Source organism: Vicugna pacos, chromosome 19, assembly GCF_048564905.1.
Source record: "Vicugna pacos chromosome 19, VicPac4, whole genome shotgun sequence".
Taxonomy (NCBI): domain Eukaryota; kingdom Metazoa; phylum Chordata; class Mammalia; order Artiodactyla; family Camelidae; genus Vicugna; species Vicugna pacos.
The window spans coordinates 10,483,385-10,499,445 of NC_133005.1; the positions used below are offsets into that span (position 1 = coordinate 10,483,385).

The 16,061-nt window shown below is 42.1% G+C and overlaps 1 protein-coding gene across 1 annotated transcript in view; it reads right to left on the minus strand.

The window, feature by feature from the left end:
• Positions 1-491: 491 nt before the first annotated feature.
• LOC140687210 (uncharacterized) overlaps positions 492-16,061 on the minus strand; it is a 68,805-nt gene continuing 53,235 nt past the window's right edge. Inside the window, exon 6 of the mRNA XM_072943524.1 lies at positions 492-918. Within this exon, the coding sequence (XP_072799625.1) occupies positions 594-918 (325 nt within the window). The 3' untranslated portion in view covers positions 492-593. The remainder of the gene's footprint in view (positions 919-16,061) is intronic.

Below are 16,061 nucleotides of genomic sequence, written 5' to 3' on the forward strand. Positions count from 1 at the left end.
ACAAGCCTCAGTGTCTGATGTGCATTTGACCTACAGCACATCTCAGCTCAGTCCAGCCTCCTCCCCAGTGCTCCTAGCATCAGTGGCTTTGGCTACTTTATTGGACAGCATCCCCAGGGGTCCCACCATGGTCATGGCTGTAAAGCGGGAGTAAGTGTCCACACTAACCCTAAAAGGATCTCTCTGAAACAAAGGCGGATTCACTTTGAAATGTCTGTATACCGGCGGGCTGCATCTCCATCCCCCCTTGGCTACAAGACAGACTTCTTCCTTGCTGATCCCTTTCTGGATGTAGGGAAGCAATCCGGCACACAGCCAGGGTGGACTGGCCTCCAGGTAAACTTACCTGCTGTCTGTGTCCAGTCCCATGAAGTCCTCCTTCTCAAACAGGATGCAGAGGAGGGGGATCTTGTCCCCAGAATTCTTGGGGCCACCATCCAGCCACTTGGACTTGAGCAAGATGAAGAGTGACTCAGTGAAGTCCTTGATCTTCTTCTCCACCACCCTAGAGTCCTCTAAATTTGAAGGCAACGTCGGTGCGTGGCTGCTCGACTTCCTCCACATGCAGTACAAAGACAAAGAGCTGAGAGTCATTATCGAGGTGCCATACAGCTCCTCTGCACGTGGAGCTTCTCCAAGGCCTTGGCAGAGAGACAGTCGGTAATGGTGACAAGGCCCACGACCTTGCGGTGTTTCTGGAAGACGCTCCACCCATTCTCGGGCACATAGCGGTGCCTGTAGTGAATACAGAGTGTCCACTGGGAGCCACATGGGCTGATATGGCTCACCGAGGTGAGTAGCTGATAGATGCAAAAGAAATTCTCCTCTGAGATGATCTCCATGGTTTGGACAACAACGGGAAGAGTCTGGTGGTCCTCAGCACACTGCACGTAGTCAGGGATGCTCATGTTGCAGGCCCTGCCGAGACAGGAGAGGAGATCGAGGTACATACTCTGCTGTGTGCTATGGGCCCATCTGGGTTGCGGTGACCTGGTGTGTACCAGACAGAAGGCAAGGGAAGCCAAAGCAAATCCGGGGGTACAGTTTGTCCTCAGAGTCTGCACATGGCTACTGTAGCTCGGATCACATTACCCAGTTTTTGGTCTAGGCTTCCTGCCCCTGCAGAGAAGGGTCATTCCTTATTTTATATTTCCAAGCACCTAGCAAGGCTCTGATATAAAGTCACTACTCAAAAATGCTGAATAAAAAATGAACAAAGGATATGCTTTCCCCAATCCCCTTCAGCAGAATATAAAGAAAAGGACCACAGTAGGATCAAAAGATCTGGAATTCTATTCAATTTATTTGAACCCCTTAGCTTCATAGTAATGGATAAGAAAACTTGCCTTGGGGTAGAGGGTACTGTTCATTGGTGGAGCACATGCTTAGCATGTACGAGGTCCTGGGTTCAAACCCCAGTACCTCATTTTAAAAAATCAAACAAATAAATACACCTAATTTCCCTCCTGAAAAAGTATTTTTAATTCAAAAGTCAAAAAACACCTTGCAATTGACACAACATCGTAAACTTGACTATACATCAATTATAAAAAATCCTTGCTTTTCAAGAATATATCTGGATTACGGATGTTTGCAAATGTAAAATGCCTAGGGTACCACCTGCATAAAAAGTGGTGACTGTACAAATGTACTATCCCCCCTTTATGAGCTATTCTTCCTTTGGGGGAGTTATAACCTCTCAGAGCTAATTTTCTCAGTTTAAAAAATATAAACATTACCTGATTCTCAGTACTGCTGAAGAATCAGATAACCCTAAGAAAGCATTTGACCCACAGAATTCACTCAATAAATGTTTCTTGAATGAATGAATAAACAAGCAAAGTGAATGCTGCTCCCTGCCAAAGACCATCATAATGATACTTCCTGATAATCCCAAGCCCATGTTCACCAGACTCTGCACTAACAATGTGGGTGACCTGGGCAGGCCTGTGTGCTTCTCTAAGCCCCAATTTAATCGTGAATAGAAATGAGGGCAATAACACAAACCTCAAATTGTTAGTGAGTCAGTAATGAATTGTACCCCAATATTGCAAGATGGAACCATTAAGGAAAACTGGGCAAAGGGTCCATAGGCCCTCTCCATATAATCTCTTACTACCACATGGGAATCTACATTACATCTCAAAATAAAAAGTCTAATTTTTTAAAGAGGTTTTCGAGGTTAGGTGAGCTCACTGTCTCAAATAAGGAACACACAGTAGAAATAGGTCAATGCCCAGATCATGAAATGCACTCAGTTAACATTCCCACTGAACCCACTGGTACCTCCAACTTCAGTGCAAGATAATGGGTCCTCGTGGCAACAGGCCACAGCACCTGAAGCTAACAAAGCTAATGGTGTCCACTTCCAAGAGCCCATGTGACCACCCTTGTTCTAATTTTCTATTTGTAATTTTTTTCTTTTCATTAAATAGAAACACCCAATTCCATAGAATTCTTACCAGATATCATGATGGCAGCCCTTCAAAACCTGACCACAGAGATCATGATGGCAGCCCTTCTTGGTGAAACAATAAAATGAATAGCCATTTTCACAAGACCTCTGAGTAAATCTACTAGGGAACTTCATCCTGGACAGAGGAAGAGGACTGGGGAGGAGGGGGCATTCAGGGGCACAGATAACCATGGGCCACCTGTCCCACGATGGACTTTAGACTCACCCTCACCCTTCAGGAACTACTAAATACACACAGACAGAGTGCTATGGACAAGATTTTTTTTTTAAACAAATCCCTGAATCCCTAGCAGGTCTTGTTTCTACCCATACACAAATGGCTTATGTGCATAATGTTTCACAAAAGCCTTAAAATATTATCACCCCAACTTGACACATCAAGAAACTGAGGTAGAGAAGTTTATCACATTCTACAAGATTAGAGAGAGGCCACGTCAGACACCGTATTTAAATCCAAGCCCCTGCTCCAGTGCTCACACTAGAAAGTGTGACATAATGCCCCTTTCCTGCCCTCTCCCTGCAATCAATCTCTGAATAGTCTTTTCTGTGTCACCTGGAATCACAATCACATTCATTTTCCACAAAGAGCTATGTCACTCCTTGGAGGACTTTTCAAAATCTAAAGGGTTGGGCTGAGAGGAGAGATTTGCATTTTCTGTTTCTCAAAGGAAACATGGCTTTAAAAGAAACTGGAAAGTAGTTATCTAGTCTAAACCCTCATTGTGCAGAGAAAGAACCGGAGGCTCAGAAGAGATGAGGAAAGGGCCTTATTAACAAATATTGCCTCAGCGCAGCACCAAGCCAGACCTGGCACTTCTAGGGGAGGATCTGGAAGGCCCAGGAGAATGAGTGTTAGAAAACAGAAAGAGAAGAAGCATACAAGGCCCCGTCTCTTCACCACCATAACATGAATTTCCACCAAATTACCCAGAATAGGTGCAGCCAATATTAAGTTTGTCAAAAGAGGTTATAGAATTCTCAACCATAGTGGAAATTCCAACATTTACTGTGCTTTTTTCCCAGTTCAAGCATCAATTCAGTGGGCACTCTGTACCAGGGACTACACGAGGCCTGGGGTTCTCCCAAATACAGATCTCTATTACCACGTGTGCAAACCACATTAAGGCCACCAGAAGAAAAGCGCCCACAGATAAGATGGAATTACTGAAACTGAAAGCAGCAAAAGAGCATATATTACTAGGAAAAAAGGTGCTCCTAGTAATGGACTCATGGACATAGAAAGCAAACTGTGTTTAGCAGGCAGGAAAGGGGGGATTAACAGATACAAATTAGTAAATATAAAATAAATGACAAGGACCTGCTATATAACACAGGGAACTATATTCAATTTCTTGTAGTGATTTATACTAAAAACAATCTAAAACATATATATATACATATGCATATGTTTATAACTGAATCTCTGCTGTACACTTGAAACTAACATTGTAAATTGACTACACCTAAATAAAAAATAATTTTAAAAAATAAGTAAAAATAAATGCAACGCCATTAAGAAAAAATAAAAGAACTCTCTAATCCCCTTAACTGTAGGTGGTCGAGAAATCTAGCTGCAAACACCAAGTCCACTGGATCACTCCAGCACTCGCTGTCACTCTTTCTGACCATCAGAGAGTCACTTGCTTCACTGAGGTTACTTTTCTCTTCTGTGAAAGGCTACAGTTGCAACTAACAATGTATAGAATCTCATCATTCACAAGCCCAAAAAGTAGTGAGGACTTCCCATGGGCCAGGCTCCGGTCAGATGCAAAGATAGGGTCCCAGATATATTCATGGGTAGAAGAAGTTTATGCCATAAAGGTATAAATTCTTCCTGTTTTGATAGACAGATTCATTTCAATTCTTGTTAGAATTCCTACCAGATTTTTCTTGGAATATAACAAGTTAATTTATGGTCAGGAATAGCCAAGAAATTTCTTTAGAACCACCACTGGGGAGGGGTGGTTAGGTCATTCATTTCCACTGCTCTTTCTGAAGTGATGAAAACGTTCTGGAATAATAATGGATGCACCACTGTGAATATGCTAAAAGCTGCTGAATTGTACCATTTAAATGGATGGAATTCATGGTGTGTGAACTATATCACAATAAAACTGTCCTATGAAAATTATTTCTTGACAATTATTTTTCAGTTTATACACTAGTCTGTCCCACAATTTAAGAAAAACAAAAAACCTAAACAAGCCAAACTATGCCAGGAGCACTTTAGGACTGCAATATCCCTGGGTCTCCAAGGCCTCTGGTGGTGCTGTTCCTGTAAACACACACTAGCTGGGCTGGGCTAGTTAGGGACTGTAACTATCTTTTTAAAATCGACGGTCACTCCTTTCACCCTGGGAGAGGGAAGGAAGGAGGATGTCACAGCCTCATGCCTTCAGCTCATTTTTAACAGAACCAAGCCCTGCTTTCACCACTGCAATCCCTCTCACTATAAAAACACGTGACATCAACAAGCACCGCCATCATAACACCTGAAAGTGTTAAAAGTACTTACTTGCGGCAGAAACATGGAGGGGGTAGACAGAACCTCGCTTAGCAGTGACGCTCCCTTTTCCCGACTCCACCAGGAGAAGCTGGGCGTTAGAGCCAGAGGCTTTCAGCCCAGGTAGCAGCGCCCACGCCACAGAGCTGGTCCTCAGGGAGCGGGAAAGGGAGAGCAGGGCAGCCCCGGGGTCGCGGGGCAGGGAAAGCGGGGAGGGGGACGCGGGCTGCAGCCTCGCTCGGAGGACAGCCCCAGCCCCACTCCCAGGCGCCCGCCCCCGTCCGGGTCCGCAGACCCCGCCCGCCCGGGACACAGCCCGCCCAGGGGGGGGGACGGGCCGGCGGAAGAGGAGAGGAAGCCCGGGAGGAGAGGACTAGGGGGAGGGAGAGGGGAAGGGGACGCCAGCCGCGGACTGAGGGGATCCCGGCTGGGTGAGAGGTGGCAGGTGCACACCAGGCCCTGGACACTGTGGCCGGGGCGCCGGGGCAGGTGGCGCTGGCAGAGGGGTCTGGCCTGAGCAATTCATCTGAACACGGGCTGACTAGCGCCCTTGGGGTCTGTGAAAGGCGGACCGCCCTACCGCAACCGCCTGACCCCTTTCCCGGGAGCCCCCCACCTTGCACTTCCACAGTCAGAGGCCCCGGCCCCAGGCAGGAACCAAAGGCCTACCGGGCGACGTAGTTGAGAAGCCTTTGGGCCCGATCTCCGGCTCGGATATGGAGCTCCCAACCAGCGGACCACTTGGCACTGACTGCGCATGCGCAGGAGGGCCAGCGATCCTCTCTGGGTTCTGTGAGAGAAGGTGGGACAGCGAGGGAGGGAGAAGATGGGAGCGGGTGGAGAGGACGGGAAAATTGGAGGGATACAGATGGACAGGATGAGCAGAGAGAAGGAAGGGATCTGGAGAAGGGAGGGTCTTAGCGGAGTTGGAGAAAAAAAGCTTTACCTCTGGGGCACCCCTAAGCGGCAGACCTGCCTCTGTACCCTTCTGTAACCCTTCAAGCCCCACAGCTCAATTTTACCACCGTGATCCAACCCTCCATCCGATGCTTCTGCAGAAACCCTAGGGAGATCACACCCGTTGCCCCCACGCGGAGCTGGGTTTTCTGTTGCTCTGAGAACCAAGCACCCGCAGGTGTTGTCGCTCAGAACTACCTTGGGAAGAGCACATATTCCCCTTTTACACGCTGGGAAACAGGCAGGCAGGATCTCTGCCTTAGCTCCACTGTCCCAGGTGTTGGGCTGGCGGGGAGCGGGATGGTACAAGATCAGAGCCCCAGACAGAGCAGACTGCCTGAGTGTTGGTGCATAGTCCCCATCCCTCCTGGGTAAACCATACCCAACCCTAGTGGAAACATCAAGGGCTCACAGTAGTTCCCTGGGTGTGGGACAGCTGTCCTCATGTGAAGGAAAAGTCCAGCTGGGCTAACAAGCTAAGTCACAAATCTAAGTGTGATAAGTGTCCGTTTACTGATCTAAATTATGCTGGGCTATCTCATATATCTGAAGTTTAGTGTCAGTTTATTGGGCTAACAACCTAACTCGTAATTCCAAGCTCAACAAGTGTCAGTAATGTGATCTATTACAAATTGATAAGCTCCAGTGTACTTATTCCTTGCTTTTTGTTCTTTGAGCCTTATTGGCTAATCCCCCCTTACTTGTAATTAAGCCTTTAAAACCTCATGTGCACGTCTTGGAGGTACTCAAAACTTCAGAGCCGAAGCCCCTCTGATCCCACCGGCATAATAATTCTGAGCACTCCAACACTCCGATTGGTGCTTTTTTCTTGGCTGGCCTGTTTCCATAACACTCATCTCCAGTGCCCCGCTTTCTAGGCAGATAGGAGTGTTACCAAGTCGAAATTAATTCTCCTCAGTGCAGGACAGGCCAGTGCAGGACAGGCCAATAAGTTGGGAGACCAGATGTTGGGGCATGGAATAGCAAGTTTCTGTAGACCTAGATGGCAAACTAATGTCCTGGAAAACCATCTCCCCAAGTCACAATTCAGGCTCCTTTCCTATGTGCTTGGTTAGTGCAAACTTCTTAGTGTAGGAATTCCTTCTTGTTAGAATCCTTTGTTCTTGCAGCTATCTGCGTGGGTCAGATCCCTGTAAACCTCCAACAAAAGAAACGTTATTTTCTATTCTGCAATTTGCTATCTTTTAATGAATGAAAAAGTGTTAAATATCCTTAAAGGTCAGAGCCTTCAGAATAGGGTCTCCTGTTTATTTCAGGCTCTAGGCAACATTGTTTTACAAGCAAGATGAAGCCTAGGTGACAGAGCATAGGGTTAAATTCAAAGGAACAAATCTAATATGGAGTCAGATTTGTTCTGTTCTATTACTGTGGCAGAAGCCACTTGAGGATTTAAATCCCTTTAAGTTAAAAATAACTAAAATTTTAAAGGAATTTACATACATAGGTGGGAATGTGCAAAGCATATCTGGAAAAGCACCCAAAGGATAGTAAACAGAGGCATCTCCAGAGAGGGCTGAAAGAACAGAGGATGAGGGAAAACTTCTTTCACTTGTGTATTTTTGTGCTCTGTTTGAGTTTTTTTTTAAACCATTTCCTTGTATTTCTTTTTCAGATAAAAGAAATGTGTAATGGAGCAAAGGAGTAATTAGCTTAGCAAATACAGCAGCCATGGAATCACTACTCATCACTTTTGATTTAAGCCAGAAAGCATTTTTTGACTCTCTCCAATGTGCTCTGTCCTGTTTTAAGACTTCTATTAATATTATTATTATTATTATTATTATTATTACTATTACTATTACTATTACTACAAGTACTACTACTATTACTATTACTATTATTACTATTATTTTATGAAATAATAACATGGTTTACCTCACCCCTGCCCATGGTTGGTGGAAAACCAACCGAGTTTTTCTTGAGTTGTTTTCCAAGGAGTAGAGATGAGTTTATAAACAGAACACATCTTCAGGGTAAAACAGGCAGAGTGCTTTTCCAGCAGGCCAGAGAGCTATGAAGTGTTTTCAACAGAGGCGCCCAGAAGCTGAGAGAGAAAGCCTCCAGGACACTACAAAAAGCTGCCCAAACTGCCGTCTCCATGGTACTACTGAAATAGGAAAGAGCAAATCTGACTCCATATTTGATCTGTTTCTTTGAATTTAACAAAGCCAAGTTAATATGCTCCGGTCTTTTCATGGGTTATGATATCACAGAGGAAACGGACAGGTCAACAAGGAACCACTCTGCCGTGATCACGGAGCCGGGGAAAGGGATGGGCTGCAAGATGTATGAAGCAGCCGCAACTGTGCCTGTGCTTCTAGGCAGGTATCCAAAATCGCCTCGACAAGGTGTCAAACATTTGTGCCCATGACCTCATCAACAGACATGTATTAAAGACAAATGGAAACATATAAAAGGCCAATACCCTTGCTGGGTACACCGTCCAAAGTACAAAGTCTCAGTTTGACAACTGGCCATCTCGGTTCCATGGGATTCATTCTTGGAGAAACTTAAAAACCACTCTTCTGTCCTCAAGACAGAATATTTGTCCTATCTTTGGCTCAGGGATGGAGCACGTTCAAGTGAACTTTAAAGTCTGCACAGATTTGACTGTCTTTTTCCAGGTTCACTTGTCCATTCAAAAGAGGCCTGAGCTAAGTCCATCCTCCGTAAGATCTAGTCCCTCCAGTGACAGCTCATTGAGCCTGCAATTAAAAGCCAAGTGAACAAGACTGTCCTCAGCTAAAAAGTTCACCCATCTTTCACTGTTTTCTTAATCTCCTCTCCTGGCTAATTGCAACAGACTAACACCTCCCTCCACCAAGATACCCAACTATGTCATTTTTCTCCCCAAAGAGAAAATAAGGTCCATAAAAGAGGAGACAACTCCATAGTCACCTCTGAATTCTTAGCATATAGTAATGTCAATAAATACAACTCAGATTATTGCTAGTTTCCTTTAAAACCTTTCTGGTTATTTGAATGAGACCTTGGAAGAGAGGTGTTTGCTGTCCAGTATCTTGATCCACAAGACTCTGGAGGCCTTTTTCGGAATAGCTGTTCACTGATTCATTCAAAACACAACTTATCAATCAAGGAGTAGCTGTGCTTTTCTGCCAGGAGTTTGTGGTCACTCTCATGCCAGAACAGCTTTAAACTATATCCTTACTTTGGATTTGTTATTTTTCCCCTCTTCCAACACAATTGACTTTTCTTACTCTCTTGTCTTGAGGAATTTTTTTTTCCTATTTCACCCTTTAGTAAAGCAAGATTCTCAGGATAGGCTTGGCCCATTATATGATCACCCATCCAACTCCTAGTGTGAGAGGTCTGGGGCTCACCTCCTTCCCTCCTGTCAAGGCAACTGAAAATCAGTTCAGGAGCCAACCAGCACACCACGGCTTCTAACGCTCACGTATCTCTCAGAAACCCTGCTTTCTCAATTGTCTTGGCTTCTGAGAATTTTCCCTCACTTTCTTGACAATTAGTTGTGCAGCTTGAAAGATGAGGAAGAAAGGTTTTATTTCTCAGTCAGCATTTTAAGGAACTTGTGTAATGAAGGTTTTCAGGAGTTTCTAGAACCCTCCATTGCCGAGACAGAAAACACACCAGACATTTTCTAAATTTAGTACTCATGTGCATTTTTTCTTTGCTTTTTTTTTCTTAACTGCTAACAGACATTTTTTAATTAAAAAAAATAAGGCCCCAAAAAGAATAGAACACTGAAGGGGCAAACAAAATTAAAGGGCAAAGACAGAAAAATGATAACTACTCTACAAAGTTAATATAATACATACACTATGTATCAGATCAGCAATTCTCAGTAACAGCTAATTGAAACATGACCATGAGGTAAAATTTCTCTCCTGTCAGGACATGGCCAACAGAAAATACAATTAAACCAACAAACTAATATCCTAAGTCTGGCGAGGTACAGAAGTCTACAAGCTAAATGTGTCTTATTCTAGAAAAGAGGGAGTCTCACCAGCACTTTTCTGTGGAGCCTGAGCCCACGGGAGAACGGTGAAGTGAGCTCTGTAAGTACCCAATTAGCAAAGTGAGTGATGAATAAATAGACGTGAGCTTTGATGACAGAGATGATACTACTATTCGTTTGTCCTTTAAAGTATGACTTCACGTTCAGTGATCAATACTTCGGCGTCCTTAGGAGTTGAGATTTTAGGAAAATGCACAACCTGGGCCCAGATCTCCTCTTTAAGCTCGTGACACTGCAGTTAATTGTCTCAAAGGCAGCTCCAACTCCACATGCAAAGAGCTGACTTCACGGTGTTCCTCCCATAGGCGTCCTGCCCAGGGCCCCTGGTCGGGGGGTAAGGTCTCCCTGCGTCTCCCAACTCAGGCCCATTACTCACAGATGTGAATGGACCCCTCCTTCAGGGACCAGATATCCTCAGTCACAGAGTACCACCACCCTCAACTGACCTACCAGATACTCACTGGCACTCACTCAGCACTGACTCTGTGCTGGAGACCACGCTGCACACTGCACAGTGTATCTCACTGGATCTCCACAATAGTCCTGGGAATTGGGTACATCACTGCTTCAATTGATTAGATAAATTGTTTCACTTCCTTGCGTGCGTCATTCAAACTGACACGGCTACTAAGCCACAAGCCTGGGCCTGAAAACCACTTGAAAATTGGACACTGCTACACCTCGCAGCCACCCTACTCTGACTCATCACATCATCTCCTGCCAAGCCTTCTAAATGTTTCCAAACATTCTAGAAGACAAATATGAACTATGAGAGCACCCCACTCTCCTACTTAAAATCTGTCAATGATGGTCCACTCCCCTTAGGAGAAAGCCCAACCAGGCCTGAGCACAGCCTAACACCCCAGCATCCGCGTTCCCTGCAGGGCCGCGCCGCCTCACCCACCACGCAGCTCTACACATGCCGTGTCTAGGACAGGCATGCTGACTCTGCACAACCCAGGGCTTGTCTCACTCGAACAATGATCACCTTCTTCAGTGTTCATCTTCATTGCTGACTCTCACAAAAATGTTTTCTCATGATGAATCAATATCTTTTTCCTTACAACTGCCCATCATTAATAATGAGCTCCCCCCAAAAGAGAGAAGACCTAATTCTCAGTCTCCTTATCTGTAAAGTGAGAATAACAAGGAAATATGTGAGGTTTCAAGAGAAATAATATTCATGTGAGGCTGAGGGACAATTCCATCATACAGTAAGCATTCAATATGTGCTTACTTAATATTAGTAAGAATATATTGCATTCTAGCAACCTTCAATCAATGTTTTATGACTTTGTCCAACAGACTACTGACAAACTGTTGGACGAACCACTTTGAGCAGATCAGCACAAGCCTACTGGGAGAGGTAAGCGCTGACTCCAGTTACAGCTGCAGCCACCCAGCACTACGGGGCGGGGGCAGTTTGCTCAAACTCTTACATGTTGCTTGAGCATTTAGTTCTCATTATAGAATAAAGAAAGTTGTTCTTTAGTCAAAGCTCCTGAAACATAAATCTTCAAAGATTGATGCAAATTAGGTTTCAAGTACAACACTATCACTAGAATTTATTTGAAAATTATAGTCTTAGCTACTCCGCACATCAAAAGGGCATAATCTTAATGTATCTGACTAAATACACTGAAAGGGTTGTTTAAAAGTAATTAAGAAGAAGCCATTCTGAATAAGCTCTCAGTATCATCTGCACAAAGACCCACCCAAGGGTCTCATTTCTTACTTCCACATAGGTGTTTTCAAGTAGCTTACCTTGGGTCTTGGTTTCTTATAACACGGGGCGGGGAATAGTTGTGGATAGATTTATGTAGCAAATATATAACAAGGGTATTTGTTGTGAAGGAATTCTACAAATAAGAAGATTGATACATAGTCCCACCCATAAGAAATTCAGCCTTTCCATTTACAACAGCATTAAGAATAAAGTGAGAGATACATTTAACAAAAATTTACAAGATTTGTACATTGAACTTTTTGAAGTATCACCAGAATAAATTTTAAAAGATCTACATATATGGAAGACATCCCGTTTTCGTGGAATGATTGACAATATTATTAAAAATGTTAAGAATCCTCAAAGTGAACTATATATTCAGTGGAATCCCTATCAAAATTCCAGCTGACTTCTATGCAAAATTGAAAAACTGATCCCCAAATTCACATGGACGTGCAAGGGGCCCAGGACAGCAAAAACAACCTTGAAAAAGAAGAGTAAAGTTGGAGGACTCACTTTAAAGTGTACTAAAATGCTATAGTACTAAGTCAGTATGATACTGGCATAAGTTTGGATAAATAAATCTAAAAGACACAATAAAAACCCAAGGGGAAAAACTTACATTTACAGACAGTTTTCCACTAGGGGGCCAAAAACACTCCATTGAAAGAATAGTCTATTCAACTAATAGTTCAGGGACAGCTGGGTATCTACAGGCAAAAGAATCAATCTGGAATCTGAACACCCATATTTTATATAACAAATAAAATTAATTCAAAATAGATCACAGACAGAAATGTAAAAATTAAACCTATAAACTTTCTAAAAGAAGACACAGTATAAATCTTTGTGGGCCTAGGATAGGCTTTGGTTTCCTAGATACAAAACCAAGAGCACAAGTGATAGAAGAAAAAAGCAGATAAACTGGACTTCATCAAAATTAAAATCTTTTTCTTACAAAGGACATCATCAAGAAAGTGAAATGACAGGGGAAAAGGGTATCTCAAGTCATAGAGTGCGTGCTTTGCAAAAAAATAAAATAAATCATTACATCTAACTACCTCCCCTGTAAAGAAATTGTTTTAATGTTTAAAAAAAATATAGTTAAAGGACAATGTGCAGAATAGAAGAAAAATTTTGCAAAGCATGTATCTAATAAGAGAGTAGTATCCAGGATATATAACGAATGCTTACAACTGAACAATACAAGAAAATACACCCAATTTTTAAATTTACCATGAATTTAAATAGATATACAAATGGCCAATAATCATATGAAAAGATGCTCAGCATCACTAGGGAAGTCAAAAACAAAATGAGATCTCATTTTACACCCACTAGGATGGTTATAACCAAAACATGGACAATAACAAATGTCGTTCAGGGGGCAGAGAAACCTCATATGTGGCCAGGGGAAAGGAACAATGTTGCAGCTTCTTTGGAGAAGTCTGGTATTTCCTCAGAAGCTTAGAGTTATATGGCTCAGCAATTCCACTCCTATATGTAGAGTCATCCCTCAATATCCTTGGGGGGTTGGTTTCAGGAACCCCACACCCTGGATACCATAATCCAAGGATGTTCGAGTCCCTTTACAATCAACCATCTCGATTCATGTAGTGGAAACTACAGATATGGCGGGGCAAATGTACAGCCAAAAGAATGAAAACATATTCTCATAAAAAATTTCACATCAATATTCATAGCAGTATCATTCAGAGTAGCCAAAAGTTACTAACAATATCCATCCATCAATGAACGGATAAACAAAATTACCAAGAATAGGCCCACAAACTTTTGGTCATTGAAACTTTGACAAAGGAGGTGAGAACATACAATGGAGTAAAGACAGCATCTTCAGCAAATGGTGTAGGGAAAACTTAACAGCTGCATGTAAATCATTGAAGTTAGACTACTTCACAGAATATACAAAAATGAATACAAAATGTGTTAAAGACTTAAACATGTAGACAAGACACTATAAACCTCTTAGAAGCAACCATAGGCAAAACATCTGACATACATCTCAGCAATGTTTTCCTAGAGCAGTCTACTCAAGCAATAGAAAAACAACCAAAAAGATACAAGAGGGATCTAATTAAACTTACAAGCTTTTGCACAGCTATGGAAACAGTAAGCAAAACAAAAAGACAACCAACCTATGGAATGGGAGAAAATATTTACAATAAATGAAACTGCTAGGGGCTTAATTCCCAGAATATGTAAACAGCTTTTACACTTAATAAGAAAGAAAAACAAACAATTCAATTCAAAAATTGGCAGAAGTCCTAAAGAAACATTTCTCCAATGAAGACGTACAAATGGCCAGTAGCCACATGAAAAAATATTCAATATCATTATCAGAGAAATGCAAATCAAAACTGCAATCAAGTATCACCTCTCACCAGTCAGAATAGCCATCATTCAGAAGTTCACTGACAATAAATACTGGAGAGTCAGCGGAGAATTGGGAACACACCTACACTGTGGTGGGGATACAGTTTGGTGGAGCCATTGTGGAAAAGTGTATAGATGTTCCTCTAAAGACAAAAAATTGACCTCCCATATGAACCATCAATTCCACTCCTGGGCATATATCCAGAAGGAACCCTAATTGAAAAAGACACCTACACCCCAATGTTCACAGCAGCACTATTTACAATATCAAGACATGAAAGCAACCGAAATGTCCACTGAGAGATGACTGGATAAAGAGGTTGTAGCATATTTGTCCAATAGACTACTATTCAGCCATAAAATAATAATAAAATAATGGCATTGGCAGCAACATCAATGGACCTGGAGAATGTCATTCTAAGTGAATTAAGCCAGAAAGAGAAAGGAAAATACCATATGAGATTGCTAACATGTGGAATCTAAAAAAAAAAAGAAAGAAACAAAAAAATAAACTTATCTACAGAACAGAAACAGACACAGAGACATAGAAACCAAACTATGGTTACCAGTGGGGAGAGGGTGTGGGAAGGAATAAATTGGGAGTTCAAGATTTGCAGATACTGAGTATGTAAAGAATAAACAGCAAGTTTATACTGTATAGCACAGGAGAATATATTTAATATCTTGTAGTAACTTATGTTTAAAAAGAGGATGAAAATGAATACAGGTAGGTTCCTATTTAGCTGAAGTGTTGTGCTGTACACAAGAAAGTAACATAAAATTATAAACTAACAAGACTTCAATGAAAATATTTTTAAATAGACCAAAAACGAAAAAAAAAAGGAAAAGGATATTATCAAACAAAAAGAATAAAGTACTGATTCAGGCTACAATTATGGATGAACCTTGAAACTTTATGCTAAAATAAGCCAGACACAAAAAGCCAAATAGTGCCCTTTAAAGTGAACTGTATTTAAGCGTTTATTTTACTACTCCTGTAAATTTTCCAGAGGTTTGAAATCTATCAATATCAAAATAAAATGTATTATGCATTAAACACTTAAAACGCTTCCTCACAGGAGGTCTTTAATTATTAAATGCAGAAACGCATATAAAGCTCTTGGAAAAACAATTTGCACGTCCACACACAGTGACTGCTGTCACTGCCACTCAGAGGGTGGTGCCAGCGCTGATGAGAGCTGCCTCCACTCGCTCCCCTGCAGAAAGGAGTGAAGGCCTGAGCTCTGACAGGCAGGGTGAGCGTGAACCTGAGTCATACTCAGCCACGTTCCAGACTCTGCGTTACCCAACTTTCTTACACAAACTGCAACATGTAATGTAAACACGCTAGAGGGATGTATCTTACAACACAGGGAATACAGACAATGTTTTACAGTAACTATAAATGGAGCATCTATTGTACACCTGAAACTAATATCATATTTTAAATCAGCTATATTTTTATGAAAAATTAAAAAATATTTTTAAAATGCTATCACTTTAATATTCAATTCGGTTTTTAATTTACTACTAAACAGCTCAGAATGTATAAAAGCATTTAATTGTGCTGTTTGTTTACATATTTATTTACATTCAGCCTCTTGCTAAAAGAGAATTTAAACAATTCTGTTAAACACAGCTTAACAACCATAACAACAAAAAGGCAAAACTGAGAGTGAAGAGAAAATGAAGATTCAATACTTAAATGAAACCAGGGGGAAGTAAACTCATAAAAATGGATTCCATGAAGTCAGGGCAAGTGTTAAGGCTGACTAGAAATTCAGCTGTAGGATTCCTGGCAGCGAAACCAAAAAGAAAAGATGATGGGGCGGGTGGTAGTGTGTGTGCTTAGCGTGCACGGGGTCCTGGGTTGAAGCCCCAGGGCTTCCACTAACAGATAAATACATCTAATTAACTGCCCCCCTAAAAGATCACCAAAGAAAAGAAAAAGAGAAATTTCTTTCCCAAAGAACCCTGATATTAAATT